The sequence below is a fragment of the Carassius carassius genome, chromosome 43 (genome assembly GCF_963082965.1).
Source record: "Carassius carassius chromosome 43, fCarCar2.1, whole genome shotgun sequence".
In the NCBI taxonomy this organism is placed as follows: Eukaryota; Metazoa; Chordata; class Actinopteri; order Cypriniformes; family Cyprinidae; genus Carassius; species Carassius carassius.
Window position 1 is genome coordinate 18,189,903 of NC_081797.1, and position 23,948 is coordinate 18,213,850.

The 23,948-nt window shown below is 41.0% G+C and overlaps 1 protein-coding gene across 1 annotated transcript; it reads left to right on the forward strand.

The window, feature by feature from the left end:
- Nucleotides 1-327: 327 nt before the first annotated feature.
- Nucleotides 328-23,324, forward strand: LOC132124826 (receptor-type tyrosine-protein phosphatase eta-like). The gene is made up of 15 exons (XM_059535973.1): nucleotides 328-562; nucleotides 1,251-1,499; nucleotides 1,758-2,018; nucleotides 2,188-2,436; nucleotides 4,381-4,629; nucleotides 4,773-4,872; nucleotides 4,975-5,019; nucleotides 5,169-5,301; nucleotides 5,457-5,547; nucleotides 19,565-19,638; nucleotides 19,757-19,891; nucleotides 20,150-20,266; nucleotides 20,394-20,554; nucleotides 20,665-20,800; nucleotides 21,888-23,324. The coding sequence occupies exons 1-15, from the start codon at nucleotides 328-330 to the stop codon at nucleotides 22,017-22,019; spliced, it is 2,367 nt and encodes a 788-aa protein (XP_059391956.1). The 3' UTR covers nucleotides 22,020-23,324.
- The last annotated feature ends 624 nt before the right edge of the window (nucleotides 23,325-23,948 follow it).

Consider the following 23,948-nt stretch of genomic DNA (forward strand, 5'->3'; position numbering starts at 1 on the left):
AATCAGCTGCAGGGCATGATTTGCGCTGAACGTGGAGACTTCCGCCACTTAATATGTTCATTTGGAATCTCGAAAATGTACCTATGTTCCAAGCACAATATATTGCATTCGGTCAATCGGTACACAAGTGCACCGTACCGAAAGCCCTGTACCGAAACGGTCCAGTACGAATACACGTAACGTTACACCCCTAATATATATATATATATATATATATATATATATATATATATATATATATATATATATTACCTACATTATGATTTTAGGAGTCATATTTTAATCCCCAAATGTCTGTTATTTTCACCCACAGAGCCCGACGTCATAATGAACCTCACAGTTGTTGATATTACAACATCCTCTGTTTTACTAAACTGGATTAAACCGAATGGTCAGAGCTCCCATTATCGTGTAGAATATGAAGATAAGAATGTGACTACTGAAAACACCTCCATCAAAATAAATGATCTGACTCCTGGAGCACAGTACACATTCAAAGTGTTTGCAGTTGCAGCTGATCATGTGACCGATGGAAGAGCCAATCAGATTTCACTGTATACCAGTAAGAGCTCTGATTGAAAGTTTAATCTGAGAGAATCTGCTGAAACTTCATCCTTGAAACCATTTCACATTTACCTGCATTGAGCAGTAAACTGTACAGCAACATCTTAAGACACCAGACTCGCTGAGTCCTAAGCCTTATTACAACTGTTTTATCAATACATAATTGCACCATTCATACTTACTCGTATTTACAGTCATACTTTATTTAATTCCCCTTTCATCAACGTGTATGAATAACTCTTCTCTCCCCACACAGAGCCAGGTGTGATCAGCAATCTCAAAATTACTGAAATCACAACATCATCTATGTTTCTGACATGGGATGAACTAGTTGGAAAAAGATCTTTCTTTAAAATTCATTGGATGGGTGATAAAACAAATGGAAATTCAACAACTACAAACACTACCTATAACATCACTGGTCTGACTGCTGGAGTCAATTACACATTAAACATCACAGCTGTTGCAGCAGATAACTCAACAGATGGAGAATCAGTGGTTACCTCAAAATATACTAGTATGTTTTCCAATTAAATGTTTCCTGATTTTTTTGGCCAGAAACTCATATTATTGACTGATTACTTCCACATATACATCTATACATATACATGCATACATACATTCACTACATTACGTTTTCTGGAGTCATATTTTAATTCCCGGATATCTGTTATTTTCACCCACAGAGCCTGACGTCATAATGAACCTCACAGCTGTTGATATTACAACATCCTCTGTTTTACTAAACTGGATTAAACCGAATGGTCAGAGCTCCCATTATCGTGTAGAATATGAAGATAAGAATGTGACTACTGAAAACACCTCCATCAAAATAAATGATCTGACTCCTGGAGCACAGTACACATTTAAAGTGTTTGCAGTTGCAGCTGATAATGTGACCGATGGAAGAGCCAATCAGATTTCACTGTATACCAGTAAGAGCTCTGATTGAAAGTTTAATCTGAGAGAATCTGCTGAAACTTCATCCTTGAAACCATTTCATATTTACCTGCATTGAGCAGTAAACTGTACAGCAACATCTTAAGACACCAGACTCGCTGAGTCCTAAGCCTTATTACAACTGTTTTATCAATACAAAATTGCACCATTCATACTTACTCGTATTTACAGTCATACTTTATTTAATTCCCCTTTCATCAACGTGTATGAATAACTCTTCTCTCCCCACACAGAGCCAGGTGTGATCAGCAATCTCAAAATTACTGAAATCACAACATCATCTATGTTTCTGACATGGAATGAACCAGATGGAAAAAGATCTTTCTTTAAAATTCAGTGGATGGGTGATAAAACAAATGGAAATTCAACAACTACAAACACTTCCTATAACATCACTGGTCTGACTGCTGGAGTCAATTACACATTAAACATCACAGCTGTTGCAGCAGATAACTCAACAGATGGAGAATCAGTGGTTACCTCAAAATATACTAGTATGTTTTCCAATTAAATGTTTCCTGATTTTTTTGGCCAGAAACTCATATTATTGACTGATTACTTCCACATATACATCTATACATATACATGCATACATACATTCACTACATTACGTTTTCTGGAGTCATATTTTAATTCCCGGATATCTGTTATTTTCACCCACAGAGCCTGACGTCATAATGAACCTCACAGCTGTTGATATTACAACATCCTCTGTTTTACTAAACTGGATTAAACCGAATGGTCAAAGCTCCCATTATTGTGTAGAGTATGAAGATAAGAATGTGACTACTGAAAACACCACCATCAAAATAAATGATCTGATTCCTGGAGCACAGTACACATTTAAAGTGTTTGCAGTTGCAGCTGATCATGTGACTGAGGGAAGAGCCAATCAGATTTCACTCTATACCAGTAAGAGCTCTGATTGAAAGTTTAATCTGAGAGAATCTGCTGAAACTTCATCCTTGAAACCATTTCATATTTACCTGCATTGAGCAGTAAACTGTACAGCAACATCTTAAGACACCAGACTCGCTGAGTCCTGGCCTTATTACAACTGTTTTATCAATTTATAATTGCACCATTCATACTTACTCATTTTTACAGTCATATTTTATTCAATACCCCTTTCATCAACATTTATTAATTGCTCTTCTCTCCCCACACAGAGCCAGGTGTGATCAGGAATCTCAAAATTACTGAAATCACAACATCATCTATGTTTCTGACATGGAATGAACCAGATGGAAATAGATCTTTCTTTAAAATTCAGTGGATGGGTGATAAAACAAATGGAAATTCAACAACTACAAACACTTCCTATAACATCACTGGTCTGACTGCTGGAGTCAATTACACATTAAACATCACAGCTGTTGCAGCAGATAACTCAACAGATGGAGAATCAATGGTTACCTCAAAATATACTAGTATGTTTTCCAATTAAATGTTTCCTAATTTTTCTGGCCAGAAACTCTTATTATTGACTGATTACTTTCACACACACACACACACACACACACACACACACATATATATATATATATATATATATATATATATATATATATATATGTATATATATATATATATATATATATATATATATATATATTAGGGGTGTAACGGTGAGCAAAAATCACGGTTCGGTACGTTACTCGTTTTTAAAGTCACGGTTTGGTTCATTTTCGGTACAGTAAGGGAAAGAAATGGAAACATTAAACTGCAGGTTGTTTATTACTATAAACTTATTTTAACAATTTGTTTACACTTTTTTAAAATACTTTTTAATAAAAAAAAAAAAAATATATATATATATATATATATATATATATATATATATATATATATATATATATATATATATATATATATATATATAAAATTTAATACTGCTGCAAAGTTCTCCACTAAATAAAATACTCTCAGTCTCAAACCAATATCATATAATAAAATATAATGAAAAATATAAATCAATAACTATGATTACAGTGCAGCATTACCAATCCCAGCTTGTAGGCCTGCTCATATTTAAAAAATATATAACTTTTCCAAAGTGTAAAGTTGTAGCATCAACAGTTTCAGTTTTTAGACCTTCTCAGATTTCGTTATTGCGTTGGACCGATCGGAATTAAGAGCAAAGGTCTGTTTAAATGCCGACGGGAGCTGCGTTTGAATTACAATCGTTTTTTTCCTAGTTGTAGTGATGTTCACACTCGCGTGATTCCTTCTGAAAACCTTAGGCCGGTGACACACTGGCATATTGCACCTGTCAAACAGTCTATTTTGCCGTCAATACTGCTGACAGTGTCCTTTATCAGTAGGCTTTATATTTATGCTCAACATGAAGTATAGATATTGTTGTCATGAAGACAAGATCCTGGTCTGTCGGCGGCCTCCCTCTATGTCAACTACAGTAGCAGCAGCGCACCATCGCCGCGCCAGGCACGATTCTGGTGTGTAAAGACACAGAAAACGCGAAGCAGCCGTCACGCAACTGACACGCAGCAGAAACGCCACGGTCATGCCACACAGACAGTGTGTCACCGGCCTTAGAATCAGATGCAGGGTGGGATTTGCGCTGAACGCGGAGACTTCCGCCACTTAATATGTTCGTTTGGAAACACAAAAATGTACCTATGTTCCAAGCACAAAATATTGCATTTGGTCATTCAGTACACAAGTGCACCGTACCGAAAGCCCTGTACACGTAACGTTACACCCCTAATATATATATATATATATATATATATATATATATATATATATATATATATATATATATATATATATATATATATATAAATTTTAGGAGTCATATTTTAATCCCCAAATGTCTGTTATTTTCACTCATAGAGCCTGACGTCATAATGAACCTCACAGCTGTTGATATTACAACATCCTCTGTTTTACTTAACTGGATTAAACCGAATGGTCAGAGCTCCCATTATCGTGTACAATATGAAGATAAGAATGTGACTGCTGAAAACACCTCCATCAAAATAAATGATCTGACTCCTGGAGCACAGTACACATTCAAACTGTTTGCAGTTGCAGCTGATAATGTGACAGAGGGAAGAGCCAATGAGATTTCACTGTATACCAGTAAGAGCTCTGACTTGAATGTTTAATCTGAGAGAATCTGAAACAAGGTTTTATTCTGATAACATTTTTTATACATTACTGCTTTTCTTCATCAGGAATGTGCTTAATAATGTAATAATAACACTTATCAAATTCTCATGTAGATTCCCCTCCGACTAACACTCCAATGATTGTTGGCATAGTTTTGGCAGTGCTCTGTTTTCTCTTCATCATCACTCTCATTCTCTTCTTCTATTCAAGGCGGTGAGTTGCCAGTGTCATCAGAGAAGTACATACTGGATATATTTCAAGATACAAAAGTTCAGATTAATTTTAGTAAAATTTCTTTATTACTCTCTGTTACAGACAAACCAAAAAACAATGTCCCGACATTCCTATACAAACCATTAGGTAACTTTGTTTGATATATTTATAGTGAAATATTTATTTGACAAACTTAAAATTGTTAATGCATACATTTCCCTTCTATTTCCAGAAATAAAGTGTAAGTAACTGTTTTATTATTAATCTATTCATTTTTAATGTTGAAACATGATTCTTTACACATTATTGTATATTTTATACGTTTTTATTATGGTACACAGTAATATTGGTTTGAGGATAGAAGATTATGAAGAGTACTTTAAGCAGAAACACAAGGATTCCAACTGTGGTTTTGCAGAAGAGTATGAGGTACACATAAGAAACACAAATATGTATTTTTTTATTTACACACTTCTTCCACTGACAATATTCTCAAAAAGTTTTACTCTGGACTTCATTTAGAAATTCATTAAGAAATTAGCATTTTCTAAACCTAGATCTAAAGTGTTGCTGTGTTGTTGCAGGAGTTGAAAACTGTTGGAACGGCACAGTCAAAAAACATTGCCCTGGCTGTTGAAAACAAGCCAAAGAACCGTTACAGCAATGTGCTACCTTGTGAGTAGACTGACTGTTGGATGTTGTACTAAAATGTTTGCATGAGTTTTCCCCAATCACAGACTTTCAATCTCTAACGGGATTGTACCCAGACTATTCACACTGAAGTCACATTGCACAAAGTCAGATACATTTTCATTTAATTTCCTGAGGCGCAGCGCCAAAGCACAACTAAAATAAAGTTCTCCTGCAAGATGCATAGTTTATTTTGGCAACCACTAGAGGGCCAAAAGTTGCATGCTGTAGGTTTAAAGAAATAAACAAAAATTAAGAACAGAGAATGCAGTATGGTTATCTAAACTAGACACAGGTGATAACAATCAGAAATAAAGAAAAATAAGAAATTAATGAACAGGAAATGTATACAGACAATAAGTGACAAAAATGATCAAAATAAAAAAAAAGTGCTTGCAGTATAACAGAACATGATGGGTATGACACTCAGTGTTGGGAAGGCTATTTTGGAAATGTAATATGTTACAGATAACAAATTATGATATGTGTGTATGTGAATTTTTTTTTAGATGTAACCTCTTTTGTAATGGTACCATATATTTGTCCTATCGTGTGACATAGTAAAAGAAATCAACAACAGCAACAAAAACGTCTCAGATTATGAATGTAACCATGGTTCCCTGAGTAGGGCACGAGACACTGCATCCTCTAGGGGGTGCTTTGGGGGAACACCTCGTTGTGACTTGTGTCTGAAGCATACATTGAAAAAAAACAATGGCCTCACTACCGGTGCGACTATAAATAAGCGCCAGGAAAACACGTCATTCACTTCTTCATCTGAAGCTTGTGTCCAAAGCATGGCAGGGAGCTAGAGGACACAGTGTCTCATTCCCTACTCAGGGAACCATGGTTACATTTGTAACCGGAGACGTTCACTTTCAAGGGATCTTTGAACTGCATCCTCTAGAGGGCGCTATGTGGAACAGTATACCCATGCCGTCATGCTGAGGGGAGTGCAGCCCAGAATCATGGCAAAAACTAAGTACCAACTCTACCATTTCCATGGGAGTTGCCCCTGGGACGTTTAGATGGCTGTCCATGACATTATCCCTTATGGCCAAAGTCCTAAGCTACATACCCAGTTTTTTATTTGTAAGGGCCTCGGCCTGGGGTAGAGCTAAAGGCTTGGAATCAGGAAGGATTCCTTTAAAGGGATACGGCTAAGAACCCAGTAATTATACAAGGTCTTGCCTGTCACACAGGGGCTACCACTTACTCTCGCATAAACTTGCTGAAGGAGCTGTCTCAACAAATCCCTAGTAGCAACACCCTGTTTAAATAGGTATCCGAGGATACATAAATGGAGTGGCGCCCAAGATGAATGTGGCTTTTACCACCTTAAGAAAGGGCATAAAGCAACCGTGCGAAGCCCTCACCATAAAGGATTGTAGAAAGAATGAAGAGCACTAGTGTGCGAACTTACCACAGTGTGGATTTCAGAAAGTGTGCAAAGACTTCACGTGGACACTTACCATAACATGGATTTTGAAATACTGTTCTAAGAAGGGGCTCCCATGGTACTCTGATTGAGCAGCTCATAGATGGATTGGTGCATCTCAAACAATATGTTTGAGAGTCATCAAATCTATCTGTGGAACTAATGCTGGAGCGCTCTGGGGAAAAACACAGAGAACTCAAAATATATGAGTTGGTAATAAGGCCAGAACTCAGTGAGTCTGGTGTCTTAAGATGTTGCTGTTGCTGAATGACAACTACTCCCTGGGCGCCACAGCATAAATGGCTGCCCACTGCTCTGGGTGTGTGTTCATGGTTCATGGACATTCCTAACTGCTGCGTTCTGGCTTTCTGTGAGATGTGGTCACACTCAGAAGTACCCGATATGGCCATTACAACTCCTGGATTCTGCATTTTTCGTCATGACAGATTGCTAAACTCCAGTAAGAGCAGAGGTGAAGGTGTGTGCTTTATGATTAACACTCGCTGGGGCACTGATTTTACAGTGTTATCTACACACTGCTCCCCTGAGATCGAATGACTCTCCGTGTTGTGAGGGCTTGTGCTGTCCAGTTAGCAGATGTCTTCACCAACATCTTTAACCTCTCCTTGAGACTTACAGTGATCCCCACATGCTTCAAGCAAACCACCATCATCCCTATTCCCCCCAAAAATTGTCTCCTGCCTGAATGACTACTGCCCTGTAGCACTGACATCAGTCATCATGAACGGCTAGTAAAATCCCACATCTGCTCCTCTCTCTCTGACACCTTGGACCCATTACAATTTGCTTACAAGTCTAACAGATCCACTGATGACACCATAGCAATGGCCATGCACTCTTCCCTGGAACACTTGGAGGGAAGAAACATCTATGTGCGGATGCTGTTTGTTGATTACAGCGTTGCATTTAACACCTACCAAACATAGCCAAACTGATAGATATGGGTCTTAACAGTCACTTATGTAACTTGGTCCTGGACTTCCTGACTGGCAGACCCCAGGTGGTTAGAAATGGCAATCACACATCCTCCTCACTTGTGTGCCCGACAGGGATGTGTACTCAGTCCTCTCTTGTACTCCCTGTTCACTTATAACTGCTCTGCTAAGCACAGCTCCAACATCATCCTCGAATTTGCTGATGATACAAGTATCCTATGACTCATCACTAAGGTCAATGAGACATTCTACAGAAATGAAGTTAATGCACTCACAGCATGGTGTGCTGATAACAATCTCTCTCTAAATGCGAGCAAGGCCAAGGAGATGATTGTGGACTACAGGAAGTCACAGAGGGAGGGTCATGTTTCCATTCACATCAATGGAGAAATAATAGAGACAGTTAAGAGCTACAAGTTCCTTGGCATTCACATCTCTGAGGATCTTTCCTGGAGCCTACAGTCAGAGACCATAGTGAAAACAGCCCGTCAGCGTCTCTACTTCTTACGGAGGCTAAAGAGGTTTGGCATCTCCTCTAACATTATGTAAAATTTCTACCGCTGCACTATGATACGGCAACTGCTCTTCTTTGGACCGCAAAGCTCTTCAGCAAGTGGTGAGAACAGCAGAGCTCAAAATTGAACATAAACTCCCAGCCTTACAGGACATCTATCAGACTCGCAGCTTGAGAAAGACTCGCTGCATCATCAAGGACCACACTCACCCTGCTCATCACCTGTTTGCCACACTGCCATCTGGCAGATGCTTATGATCGATCCGATCATGCACAACCAGACTGAAGAACAGCTTCTATCTTCAAGCCATCAGACTACTTAACAATCAGCTGTCCTCCATCTAAAAACGTCTAAAAACGGAATACATGCTGGTCTTATGTTTACTTTCATTGTACTTGCACTGCCACTTTTTAATATTCCTTCATGTTACTTTGTGACAATCTATAATGACATTTTGGACATTGCTCTACTCAGGAATACATCTGAATGTGTGCTGCTCTTAAGTTTATTTATTGCATCTGCACTTCCACTTTAATTTTCTTTCATGTAGCTCTGTGTTACTCTGCATTTTAAACACCGTTCTACCCCAGTAATCATATTAGTAAATCAGGACTACTTATGAACACTATAACTCTTAACACTGACTACCTATATTATATCTGTCACTGAAACTTATTTGTATACAATGCTCTGTCCATGTCTTTCTGTCTATGGGCACTTAAGTCACTCAAAAATCTCAGTGCTCTCCACGTACGTCTATGTCTTTTATTTCTTGTTATTGTCACTGTATGACTGAGCCTCGTCACAAGCATTTCAATGCCCCGTTTTCCCCAGTGTAAACTATGCAAATGACAAAAAAATGCCTCTTGACTCTGGACTCCTTGACTCTTGATGAGGTACCGAAAAGTTCGGAAGACGAGACTGGAGCATCGAGAAGAAAGCCCCTTTCTTTCCTCCCCATGTCTGCCAGGTTCACCCACAGATGTCTCTCCGTTACCACCATGGCCATCATAGACCTACCCATGGAGAGAGAGGTCTGTGGTGCAACGCAGCTTGGCTACCTGAATGGCAAAGAGGGAGATTTAAGAGATGGTGTTTCCTCCACAGTGAGAGAGCTAGCCAGCAAATATTCTACAGGGGGCACCGTCATAGCCGTTTTCGTGCATCGCCTCGATGTTAGCAAAACTTGTATGCTGAAACAGATGGATGCGAGAAGAAAATGGCCTCTTCCATTTTTTTCTAACTTCTGCATGTAAATCAGGCAAGAATGGAAGGCTCACTTGGGCTGGAGGGCTATGGTCAGACAAATAACGCTCATCGAGGTGACCTCTCGGTGTCACTTTGCCGCTTCCATGGCAAGTCCAAATTTGACATGGCATGATCCATAACCTCAAACCTCGAAAATGTTTTTCTCTAATGCACATTGGCTACGTTTAACGGCACCGTTTTATTCAATGATTTTTGAAACCTCCATTTGCCAGTTTAACAGCTGTGAGTTTTCTCCTATAATCCTATAAAGGTTCTGTTTGACAATTCTTTTTAAGGTTTTCTGACCCCAAGACTCTGTTTCTGCAATTCTCCAGCTTTGGTCCTTGGATAGTCTTTAGCCACTTAAACTCTCTTTATCACTGTGCATTAGGACAATATAGACATGTCCTCTTCCAGGCTGATTCGTAACATTTTCTGTTGATTGGAACCCCTTTATTATTGCCCTGATGGTGGATATGGGACTTTTCACTGATCTAGCTCTTTTCTTAAAGCCACTTCACAAATTTGTGAAGCTCAATAATCTTTTGCATAACATCAGAAATATATTCTTTGGTTTTTCTCATTGTGATGGATGATTAAGGGAATTTGGGCTTTGTTTTCCCTCCTCTTTATATTTCTGTGAAACAGGGAACCATGGCTGGATAATTTAATGTTTGTAATCATGCTGGAGTGCTCAGAATTGTGAATATGAATGGGAATATTTCAGAGATATTTTACTCATAAGAATTTCTAGGGATGCCAATAATTGTGTCCAATGTGTATTTGAGAAAAACATTTATTTCATAACAATATTTCCCCCCATTTTTAAATTCTTATCATCCAATGAAAGGTAAGCTTTTTGTAATTTTTTTAAATAAAAGATCAAAAGGATTAACAATGCAGATTAATTTTCACAGCCTTCTTTCATCATATTTATCAAGGATGCCAATATTTGTGGCCATGACTGTAAATAGCATGAGAGAGATTTATCTTCATTGTTAGACACTTATTTTCATATGGTGCTATTAACTGAATATGACATTTTAATTAACCATTTTCCCCTTGACAATTTCAAGACAAACTTTGCTATGATTCGTAAAAAATTATACCATTTTAAGGTGAGTATTATTATTATAATATTTTGAGATAAAAAACAAATCTGTGGTTATTTTATGTGTGTCGCACCATAGGACATTATGTCACACTAAAGGGCAAAGATGGTAGTTATTAAATTATTTCTATTTAATTTTGAACATCTCAAATGAGAAAAAATGTTTAATTTTGATACAAACAAAACCAATTTTTTTAAACAAAAATATGAATAATTTTAAATTAACAAAATTCACTCTCTTAGTCAATCAGCATGTTACTGAAACTTTTCTAGCCCCCACTGCATGTGTGGAACAGCTAAATACTATTTATATTCAAATTATATTCATTAAAATGCAAATTATTTTTTCAAAACTTTATGGCTAATGTTTTTAAGGCCTCATTTTACTTTCTGCATCATCCTCTTAGGATCTCCTCCTTTTCTGTGTGCCCTCTCTTTTCCACCTATTTCTCTCCCTCAATTCTATCTGTCTCTAAAACAATGCCTCACATTTTATACTTATTTTCATGACACGTTATAACAGTACAAGTTTTCTGTAAAAACACCAGAAATTAGTTTTATTATTGTAATTATTGCATTTAAGAACATTAAAAATGGTAAAAAAGAATAAAAAGATATTAAACTAATCTTATTTTATTATTTCAAATGCTTTTTAAAGAGATCTTGTCGTCTAGTGTGACAGCAATGGACGTTTCAGCCTTTTACTGTCAATTAATGACCTTGCTTTTCTGAGCTAACCTATTATTAGCAGTAAGCAAGACACATTCTCCATGATTATGTAGTTTAACATACAGTTTATATATATATATATATATATATATATATATATATATATATATATATATATATATATATATATATATATACATACATACATACACACACTCTAAAAAATATGGGTTATTTCAACCAACCTTTGGGTCAATTATGGACCATTGGCTTGAATTCTTAATTACATTTTAAACCCAAAAGTTGGGTTAGTCCAAATTTATATATATATATATATATATATATATATATATATATATATATATATATATATATATATATATATATACATACACATACATACAGGTGCTGGTCATATAATTAGAATATCATCAAAAAGTTTATTTATTTCAATCATTCTATTCAAAAGGTGAAACTTGTATATTATATTCATTGATTACACACATACTTATATATTTCAAATGTTTATTTCTTTTAATTTTGATGATTATAACTGACAACTAAGGAAAATCCCAAATTCAGTATCTCAGAAAATTTGAATATTGTAAAAGGTTCAATATTGTAGACACCTGGTGCCACACTCTAATCAGCTAATTAATTCAAAACACTTGTAAAGGCCTTTAAACGGTCTCTCAGTCTAGTTCTGTAGGCTTAACAATCATGGGGAAGACTGCTGATTTGACAGTTGTCCAAAATACCACCATTGACACCTTGCACAAGGAGGACAAGACACAAAAGGTCATTGCAAAAGAGGCTGGCGGTTCATAGAGCTCTGTGTCCAAGCACATTAATAGAGAGGCGAAGGGAAGGAAAAGATGTGGTAGAAAAAAAGTGTACAAGCAAAAGGAATAACTGCACCCTAGAGAGGATTGTGAAACAAAACCCATTCAAAAATGTGGGGGAGATTCACAAAGAGTGGACTGCAGCTGGAGTCAGTGCTTCAAGAACCACTACACACAGACGTATGCAAGACATGGGTTTCAGCTGTCGCATTCCTTGAGTCAAGCCAATCTTGAACAACAGACAGCTTCAGAAGCGTTTCGCTTCAAAAAGGCCTGGACTGCTGCTGAGTGGTCAACAGTTATGTTCTCTGATGAAAGTCAATTTTGCATTTTCCTTCCATGGTTTCAAAAAAAAAAAGAGATGGAGATGCTTGTTCATGCTTTTATTTCTTCACAACTGGACTATTGCAATGTTTTGTACACGTGTTTAAATATAAATCATCTATAGATTGACTGCAAGTTGTACAAAATGCAGCTGCTAGGCTTTTGACTAGGACCAGCAGGAGATCATACATTACTCCTGTGCTGAAGGCCCTTCATTGGTTTCCTGTTGGGTATAGAGTGCATTTTAAAATTCTGGTCATTACTTTCAGAGCCTTGCATGGTCAAGCACCCTCTTTCATCCAGGATATATTACATATACATACTCCATATCGGTCTTTGAGGTCTTCAGGCCAAGATCTTTTCATTGTTCCCAGAACACGGCTTAAGACAAGAGGTGACCGTGCTTTCTGTGTTGTGGCTCCAGTGCTATTGAACTTACTCCCTTTAGCTCTGAGAACTATGAGTTCCCTTTCAGTCGGTCACGGTCAACGTTACGAATGGGATCTCGCCCGAGAGCCCAATCACCTTCGAGTGGTACAAAACGAGCCAATGGTACACAAAGTACCTTGGTCTGCGGGATTTGCATTGCGAGCTCTGCCCCGCAGAGCGGGTATAAAAGGAGCAACGCGAGCAACTCGCATTCAAATTTTCGCTTCGGAGCTGAGCACATCGTGTGCTGCTTTCACCGGAGTGCTACAAGCAAGAGCTGGTGTTGGTGTGACGGTGCGATTCAGCGGTTTATCTGGGTTTCCTGCGACAGCTCCCGCATTCCCCTGAGCGCTTCAACACCTCTGAAAGAGCAAATTTCTTTCACAAAAGAGATACGGGCCGATTTGCGTCTTTTTAAAGATGTCATTTCGCCCGTGTGTTTCTGAGTGTGGTCGATACATCGCTCCTTGTGACGGCCACGATCGTTGTGTCACGTGTCTGAGCTTCCAGCACGCTGAGACTGCGTTCGTGGATGGCTCATGTTCTCATTGCGGGGACATGACCATCTCGGCGTTGAGATTGAGACTCGATTACCTTGAAAGGTATAGAGTCCCCTCTGCCACACCCCGTTCTAGCTCTTCTTCTCGTAAGAGGGCTACTTCGGCTGGTGGCCAAGTTGATCTGAGGGTTACTGTGTGGACTTCCCTGACGAGCCAATCTCCTCGGACCACACCCCCCTCACATACGTCGCAGCCGGTTGAGTTTCCGGATGAGTTTGCTGGACCCTCTCAGGCTCCTGACATCTCATTCGGGGTTCACGAAGAGAATCGTATGTCGATCGCCGCATCACAAGGCGGGCTTGAGTCCTCGGGAGATGAGGATTCGGCTGCATTGCCTCCCTCGGGAGTGCCAGCGTTGTCCGAGTCTGATCCCGAGCTGACGGGCCGTGCTTTCCCGGGCAGCGGAGAGCATCAGGCTTGAGTGGAATCCTCCGCCCTATCCCGAGCGCTCGAGGCTGGATGATTGGTTCCTGGGGGCTGCTCATGCGGATCGCCAGCACCCCCCTCTGGTTCCTTTCTTCCCGGAAGTGCACCAGGAAGTAACCAGTTTATGGAAGGCACCTTTAACTGCCCGAAACCGTTCTGGTGCTTCCTCCGCCTTCACTGCCCTCAATGGCGGGGCGGCCAAGGGGCATGCTGGGATTCCCCTGGTGGAGCGTTCTGTTGCGATGCAACTGTGTTCACAGAGCGCCTCCGTTTGGCGTGGCGGTCCCAAGCTGCCCTCCAAGGCCTGTAAGTTCTCATCCACGCTGCTACCGACCTCGCTCTCTGGGCGACGAAGGTCACTGCGCGCTCCTTGGGTCAAGTGATGTCCACTTTGGTGGTCCAGGAGCGCCACCTATGGCTCAACCTGGCAGACATGAGGGAGTCTGATTGGGCTCAGTTCCTCAACTCCCCGGTGTCCCAGGATGGCCTCTTCGGCGACGTGGTAGAGAGCTTTGCCCAGCAGTTCTCTGCCGCCCAGAAGCAGTCTGAGGCCATCAGACACATCCTGCCCCGGCGGCCCACTGCTGCCTCCACCCTGCCGCCGGCGCAGCCGCCTCAGACTGCTCATTGCCGAGGGCGCCCCCCTGTGGCCTCCTCCCCTCCCGCTCGGCCACAGCAGCAGCCTTCACCCCGGCCGCAGCGAGGAGATGGCCGCAGAAGGGCGGTGCAACCCGTCTCTGCCCCTAAGCCTGCCAAACGCCAGGCCAAGCGGCGTTCCTGAGACGGGCGACCCAGAGTTGGAGACGTCAGCTCATCAGGAGATGGTAGCAGGACCACTCCTTCCCCGGAGGAGGGCTGGGGGAGAATCCTTTGTTCTCATTTTCTTTTTGTTCCACCACTGGCCCTGCTGCCGGTGGTACCCAAACCTTCACTAAAAGAGCTGTTTCCTCTACCTCCGGGTCCTAAGAGGCCATTAACGACAGTTGGCGATGTGCTTCCTCGCCGCTCTCGTTCTCCTCTCCCCTTGCCAGTTTCCATGCAAAGCCGGCTCAAGAATGCTTCGCCTTCTCATGCCCTCTTTGCTACTTGGAGTCAGACGAGTGCCCGCACTCTGCCTCTGCTAAGGGACGCTATGCCTCCCATGCTGTCTGCTCCACCACGCTGCCCCACTGTGGGTACGCCTGTAGTCCCCTAGACCCCGCTGGTTCGGTTGAAGTCCGGATTTTACAGCCCTTACTTCATATTACCCAAGAAGACAGGTGGGTTACGACCAATCCTGGACTTGCGTGCCTTGAACCGAGCTCTGCACAGACTCCCGTTCAAGATGCTAACGCCCAAGTGCATTTTCGAATGCATTCGTCCGATGGATTGGTTTGCAGCAATCGACCTGAAGGACGCGTACTTTCATGTCTCCATTCATCCTCGACACAGACCGTTTCTTTGGTTTGCTTTCGAGGGGCAGGCATATTAGTACAAGGTTCTCCCATTCGGGCTGGCCCTGTCTCCCCGCGTCTTTACGAAGGTCGCGGAGGGAGCCCTGGCTCCTCTCAGGGAACAAGGTGTCCATATCCTCAACTACCTCGACGACTGGCTGATCCTAGCTCACTCTCAAGAGCGGTTGTGCGAGCACAGGCATCTGGTGCTCAGACACCTTGCCCGACTGGGTCTTCAGGTCAACTGGGAAAAGAGCAAGCTCTCCCCTGTGCAGAGGATCTCTTTTCTCGGTATGGAAATAGACTCGGTCGCCATGTTCGCGCGGCTAATGAACGAGCGTGCGCAGTCACTGCTGAATTGCCTGAGACAATTCGAGGGCAAGAGAGCGGTTCCAATGAAACTGTTTCAGAGGCTCCTGGGGCATATGGCGTCCGCGGCGGCAGTCATAACGCTCGGGCTACTCCATATGAGACCGCTTCAGCACTGGCTTCACGACCGAGTCCCGAGATGGGCATGGCAACAGGGCACACTCCGAGTGACCAATACTCCGGCCTGCCGCCGATACTTCACCCCATGGTTGGACCCCTCATTTCTACGGGCCGGCGTGCCCCTAGAACCGGTGTCCAGACATGTTGTTGTGTCAACAGATGCCTCTGCCACGGGCTGGGGTGCCATGTGCAACGGGCATGCTGCGTCGGGCTCCTGGACAGGACCCCGACTTCAGTGGCATGTCAATTGCCTCGAGTTGCTAGCAGTACGGCTTGCTCTGCACCGCTTCAGGGCCCTGCAGAAGGACCAGCACGTTCTGGTCTGTATGGACAAAACTGCGACCATAGCGTACATCAACCGTCAGGGTGGTCTATGCTCCCGCCGCATGTCGCAACTCGCTCGCCATCTCCTTTTGCAGAGTCACAAGCATCTGAGGTCGCTTCGTGCCATTCACATTCCGGGCAGGCTCAATCGTGCAGCCGACAAGCTCTCATGGCAGCAGTCTTGCCCCGGGGAATGGAGACTCCACCCCCAGTCAGTTTAGCTGATTTGGGAACAATTCGGAGACGCTCAGGTGGACCTGTTTGCCTCTCCAGAAAATTCCCACTGCCAGTTGTTTTTCTCCCTGACCGAGGGCACTCTCAGCGCGGACGCCCTGGCACACAGCTGGCCGCTGGGCCTGCGCAAGTTTGCGTTTCCCCCAGTGAGCCTTCTTGCACAGACGTTGTGCAAGATCAGGGAGGACGAGGAGCAGGTCCTCATGGTTGCGCCTTTTTGGCCCGGCCGGACCTGGTTCCCCGAACTTGTACTCCTCGCGACAGCCCCTCCCTGGCCAATTCCTCTGAGGAACGACCTTCATTCTCACAGACAGGGCACCCTCTGGCACCCACATCCCAATCTGTGGAACCTACATGTGTGGGTCCTGGACAGGTCACGGAAGGTTTAGGTATCTTGCCACCACAGGTGGTAGCTACCATCACTTCAGCTAGAGCCATGTCCACCAGACACGCCTATGCTTTGAAGAGGAACCTCTTCGTCACTTGGTGTTCTTCACAGCGTGAGGACCCCTGGAAATGTTCGATTGGGTCAGTGCTTTCCTTTCTTCAGGAGGGGTTGGAACGAAGGCTGTCTCCTTCCACCCTCAAGGTCTATGTGGCCGCCATTTCAGCTCACCATGACCCTGTTGAAGGTAAGTCTATGGGGAGGCACGATCTGATCATCAGGTTCCTGAGAGGAGCAAGGAGGCTCAATCCGCCTCGCCCTCAGCAAGTCCCCTCTTGGGACCTCGCAGTGGTTCTATCAGCAATGCAGAGGGCTCCCTTCGAACACTTGCTCTCAGTTGAGCTAAAGTTTTTATCTTTGAAAACTGCGCTCCTGACGGCTTTGGCTTTGGTGAAGAGGGTCGGGGACCAGCAGGCATTTTCAGTTGATGAAGCGTGCCTGGAATTCGGGCCGGCTAACTCTCACGTTATCTTGAGATCCCGGCCTGGGTACATGCCCAAAGTTCCCACCACTCCTTTTAGGGATCAGGTGGTGAACTTGCAAGCACTGCCCCTGGAGGAGGCAGACCCAGCCCTGGCGCTGCTCTGTCCAGTACGTGCGCTCCGCACCTATGTGGACAGAACTCAGTGCCTTAGGACCTCAGACCAGCTCTTTGTCTGTTATGGAGGCCAGCAGAAGGGAAAGGCTGTCTCCAAGCAGAGGTTATCCCACTGTATAGTGGATGCTATTGTCCTGGCTTATCAGGCTCAAGACCTGCCATGCCCCCTAGGGATGAGAGCTCACTCAACTAGGAGTGGAGCTTCCTCCTGGGCGCTGGCGCATGGTGCCTTGCTAACAGACATCTGTAGAGCTGCGGGCTGGGCGACACCTAACACATTCGCGAGACTTTATAATCTCTGTGTAGAACCCGTGTCCTCCCGGGTACTCGCCCCTTCAGGCCAGTAAGGACCTGCTCATTGTAAGTCCGCTTGCTGCGCCATTCCACTCCGCGGACTGGATGCGTGCACTATTTTGGATGTAGTCCTCCCACGGGCAGGCAGCCTGCTAGCATACGTCCAGCTGGAATATGCTACCCAGTGTATTCTGTGTATTTTATGGGCCCTCACTCCTGCTGGCCTCACGACAGGGTGCTATCACTCACACGGGTCGCTGGAAGACAGCCATGTGGCGATTTGTAAGAGACCCCATTCGTAACGTCGAACGTGACCGACTGAAAGGGAACGTCTTGGTTAAGTATGTAACCCTCGTTCCCTGAAGGAGGGAACGGAGACATTACGTCCCCTTGCCACATTGTTGTTCCGCTGAGCGGCCGGGTCACTGGCTCGGCTCCTCAGCGAAGACTTGAATGCAAAACCCGCAAATCCCGCAGACCAAGGTACTTTGTGTACCATTGGCTCGTTTTGTACCACTCGAAGGTGATTGGGCTCTCGGGAGAGATCCCATTCGTAACGTCTCCGTTCCCTCCTTCAGGAAACGAGGGTTACATACGTAACCAAGATGTTCTGTGGAATCTTTTAAAAAACACTTATGGACTCATCTTTTTGGACAAGCTTTTAATTAACAATATTATTTTTTTGTTACTGAAGTTTTATGGAATTTATAATTGTAGTGTTGTACTAGGTATGTAATTGTACAGTTGTTATTTTATTTTATTGTCTATTTTTATATTACTGTGCAGCACTTTGTGACCCTTCCTTGTCTGTGAAAGGTGCTATACAAATAAACTTTACTTACTTACTTACTAATTATATAAACAGCACTTGTATATATTTAGGGGGGTCACACCAAAGGACAACAAAACATACAATTTTTGTAGTGGTTACAAAAATGTATCATGTGCACATGTCATGGGTTTGAAAACAAACAAATACTATGGAAGTCAATGGCAACCACCAACTATTTGATTACCAGCAATCTTCAAAACATCTTATTTTATGTTCAACATAAGAAAACAACTCATACAGGTTTGGAACGGGGTAAGAAAATGATGACAGAATTTTCATTTTTTGGTCATCTCTTTCAGTAACACGACCATGAACAGGGTCCATAAACTAATGAAAGTTTTCTCTGGAATTGGCCAATTTAAAATCAGGATTTGGTGTCACACACCAGAGGAGATGGTTTTCGGCAGAGACAAAATGTATCAAGGTCCTACGTTTTTCAGAAATTTATGTATGAAAGAAATGATTTGCTAAAATAGACACTTGTACAATTATGCGAGAGGTATATATATATATATATACAAAAAAAGAATCCTTTGTCTTTCTTTTATAAAATTTTGTTGTTTTGTAATTTATTGAACCATGCTTGAGCCAGTCACACCACAGGACAATTTTGAGAATTTCCAGAATTTTTATTTTTTATTTTTATCTTATGGGACAGTGATAATGCCATGACACGTTTAGAATGCATTTAAATTTTGTCATTTAGTTACATGTAACTAGTTACTTCCGAACACTGATGATGCTACAATGTAACCTTAAACCTTATTTATGCATAATTTTGAGTTCTTAAATAATAACTACTTTCTGATACCAACTGAATGTTTGCCTCCATCAGATGATGCTTCAAGAGTGAAGTTATCAGTGTGTGGTAGTCCCTTTGATGATTACATCAATGCCAACTACATCCCAGTGAGTATATAAACAGAAGTGAAAATTTCTGAAGCGTTTTTATTTATTTATTCTAAGCATGTCTTTCTTTCTTTCTTTCTTTCTTTCTTTCTTTCTTTCTTTTCTTTTTTTTGAACAGGGCTACAATTCAAGAAAAGAGTTTATAGCAGCTCAGGGTCCACTGCCCATCACAGTGAATGAATTCTGGAGAATGGTCTGGGAGAAGAATGTCTTCACCATAGTGATGCTGACCAGATGCAATGAGATGGGACGAGTAAGTTTTCATTGTGAAATATTAATATTTTTATTTAAAAATAATATATAATTTTTATGGCCTTTTATTCAATAGCACAGTAGTTAGACAGGACTCGAACTTGGGATGCCCTAAGCACAATGACGCTACATGTCAGTAATCTGCCTATATGAGGCTATGGCCGGCAACCATTGTGACATATTACTAGTCACACTGCAAAGTGGTAAAATGTGAAAATGTAAATTGTAAAGATAACCAGGACTCTGTCATTTTCTCCAGGTGAAATGTGAAAAGTACTGGCCATCTGGGACTAATCATTATCAAAACATCTCTGTGACAACCACCTCAGAGATAGACCTGGAGAGTTGGACCATAAGAGACTTAAGAATCAAAAATGTAAAGTAACACTTCCTGCACCTGATATCTCCATTTAATCCTTTAGTAGTATACTGGTGTGAATTTTTTGTTGTTGTTATTTTTAAATCAGTAATATTTTACAATAATATAATGGATAATTCTGTAGTTGAAAACAGCAGAAACTCGCTACGTACGTCAGTTTCACTTCACGGCGTGGCCGGATCATGGAGTTCCACAGACTACTGAAGTCCTCATTGACTTCAGACACCTGGTCAGAGAACACATGGACCAATACTCACGCCACTCTCCAACTGTGGTGCATTGCAGGTAAGTTCCTATTAACAAGCATTCACAAACTGATATTACAATGCAAACATCAAATTTGCCATTTGTTAGTTTAAACTTTTATTTTATTATTTGACCTTCATATTTTTTAGTGCCGGTGTGGGAAGAACAGGGACCTTCATTGCTATTGACCACCTGATCTTCCAGATCGAAAGAGAGAGCATGGTGGACATCTATGGAATTGTTAATGATATGCGCATGCACAGGCCTCTTATGGTGCAGACTGAGGTAAGGTTTTCTGAGGATCAGTATTATGTTAAGCTTGCCCCCCCCCAAAAAAGAGGTTACAGTGAGGCACTTGAAAGAATGAAAGTAAATGCAGCCAGCTTTTAGAGCAGAAATGTGAGGCTTATAATTTTGTAAAAGCACTTACTTTACTGTAGGAAAGCAGACAGAGCCAGATGATTCTTTACTGAACCCATGGGTAAACAACAGAAGGAGCAGAAAGAGCAACTGTGGCCTAATGGTTAGAAAGTTGATCTTGTAACCCGAAGGTTGTAGGTTCAAGTCTCAGTGCTGGCAGAAGTGACCATAGATGATGAGGTGTATAGGCAGTGGAAGGAGCTTTCCAGCTGGAAGGCTGCAAGGTACTTTGGACATGGCATAAGTGGAGAAAGCTCTGGACATCATGCATCATCTTAAACATATTCCAGGTTAGCTAAATCACTAAAATTCAATCTAGAGAAGAACAAGGGCAAACAGGCCTGGTGAAGGTTTGACACTGCAGAGGTATTTCAGGTTGCAATGAGATGACCTGAAGCAAATGGTGGGAACCTTAAAGCCAGTGGTGCTTACTTAAGTAGTGACCAGTTGCCAATATCATACTTCTGCTTGGCGGAAAGCAGTTTTTTTTTTGAGCGGGGTGGTGCTGTTGATATGAATGCTTTCTTTAGTTAGTGGAAGGATTAAGCCGGTTCAGATGGTGAGGGGAACGACAACGAACAGGGATGTCAAAATTCTGCAGGGCTGTTGCCCACCAGGAACAGAGTTTGACACCACTTATCTGGACCAATGATGTATCCTAAACCCAAATTATTCTGTTGAATGTATTGTATTATTTTAACTCTAAAGCTGTTTTAATAATATCTGTTGCTTTTTTGTAGGAAGAAAGAGGAACAAGTCAAAATGATTTGTCATAAATAACTTTATGAAACAAAAATTATCGATTGAGCTTAACTCAAGCTAAACCGAAAATATTTCTTTAAGATGACATTTACATAAAAATTGGTGTTGACATTTGTTCTGTGAAGAAACTGCCAAAGTAAGTTCTTATACTCAGACACTGTTTTTTCTTTTTTTCTGTTTTCTACAACAGGAGCAGTATGTTTACCTCCACCAATGTGCATATGACATAATTCGATCAAGAACCGGAACCAATGTGGACTTAATTTACCAGAACGTAGAAGCTATCAGTATCTATCAGAATTTAGAATATCATAAATCATAAATGTCCATGGCCTCAAGATGGCCATTGCCCAACAATCAGAGAAATTTAAGACTGCAGACACACACACACACACACACACACACACACACACACACACACACACACACACACACACACATATATATATATATATATATGCACACATCACTGGATGTAATTCCTTTCTTGAAATACTCAAAGCTTTTGAGTAATATTTGCATTTTAATGAATACATTTAAAAGGTTACACTGGAAAAATACAGTAATTTTCTACGATAATAATTTAAAGTAAACAGCAAGTAATTGTATTTATGATATTTCAATCAGGAGAATTTCGATCAAGAGATCTTTATTTTTTTATATTTATGTCCTAAAAGACATATTTCTATCATTTGACATAATATATTTAATGCAATATCAAACATCTGTACATTTTATTACTGACATGATTGGGGGCCTTCTCAGGGTTTAAAAAAAATGTTTCAATGTTTATATCTTCAAAGCTATTTAGAAAAATATAATGTATCATGCTTTTTTTTTTTTTTTTACACTCGAAGGCACTTCCAATCTATCAGTGTACACAATAAAAAATGTAATATTGTTTGCTGTTATAGTAATAATTAGACATGAAGAAAATAGGACGGTTATGGTACAGTTTAGTAATTATGATGTTGTAGATTTTGCAGTGTGCAAGAAGCTCAACCTGACCTGCTGTGCTGGATATGAGAATTTTCTTGTGAATTGTAATTTATGTTGCATTTTGTTTTTATTCAGTAAGTGTCAGCCTTCTAATTTGATAAGACAAGCAGCTTTGCATGATTGCTAATGGCTAACATAATCCCAATTATGTCTGAAATGTAAGTAACTGTACATTAATGTCCTATTTACTACACATTTGTTTAAAAGCAATCACACTTGCAACTGGGCAGTTATTATAGTGAGCACATCTGGGATTAGCTGCAACCTTTTTTTCTTAATTTTATAAAGCACTGTTTAAGCTATTTTTACTGTTGATACCTTTTTATGATCAATACTTGGAATACTTTTATTTAATGTTTTATTTGTATTTGAACAACAGTGCACTAGCATCACTTTCAAACTGGAGACTTGATGAAAATCATTCTCACTTGTTTCTAGCTTCTGTAGCTTTTGTGAACTTATTTGTGTGTATGGATGCTATTTACAAAACTTATTTTATGTAGGAAGTATCTTTACTGTACCTCTTTTTGTTTTTATCAAATGATGATCCATTCTTTGGGAAGCTTCTGATAAAATGTCAGAAACAATGAACACAATGAATAACATATAAATGCATTTTAAGTACTCTCTTCAGTCAATCATTGTAATGAGAACTTACAGTTCATATCTCCACTAGACATCTGACTAAAACCAGAGGCCACATAACATTTGATGAGTAAAACTGAATTGATTTATTGTTATCTAACAAGTGCTCTATTAATTTCTCTTGCATTTATGCTGTAAAGGCAGAATTATGGCAGATGGCTTATGGCAGAATGTTTTTTTTATCCTTCTTCCACAAGAGAGCACCAAAGTATTGTGAAGGTATAAGATAATAATAATAATAGTAAATATAAATAAGAAACTAGTATATGAGGGGGAATCACATCAAATAAAATAAAATAAAGTAAAATATCTAAATCAGAAACATCTTATGTCAGCCAAGAGGCTGTCATTTTGGTTTTATTCCAGTGATCAGTAAATTGTAGTTATGCAGGTAAGTAAATCAGGATTACAGCAGTTCAGAGTTAAGATGGTGAGGTAACTAGTATTTACGGTCTTTGCAGGTGCTGAAGAGATGATAGTCTTCTTTTAGGTAAGTATCCAGGAAATGCCAGCCACTGGGGGAACACAGGAGGAAAACTTTGGACAGAAACTCAGTAGTAAAACTAAAGATACAACGGTCTCAGACAACCCGTTCTCATCAATCTGC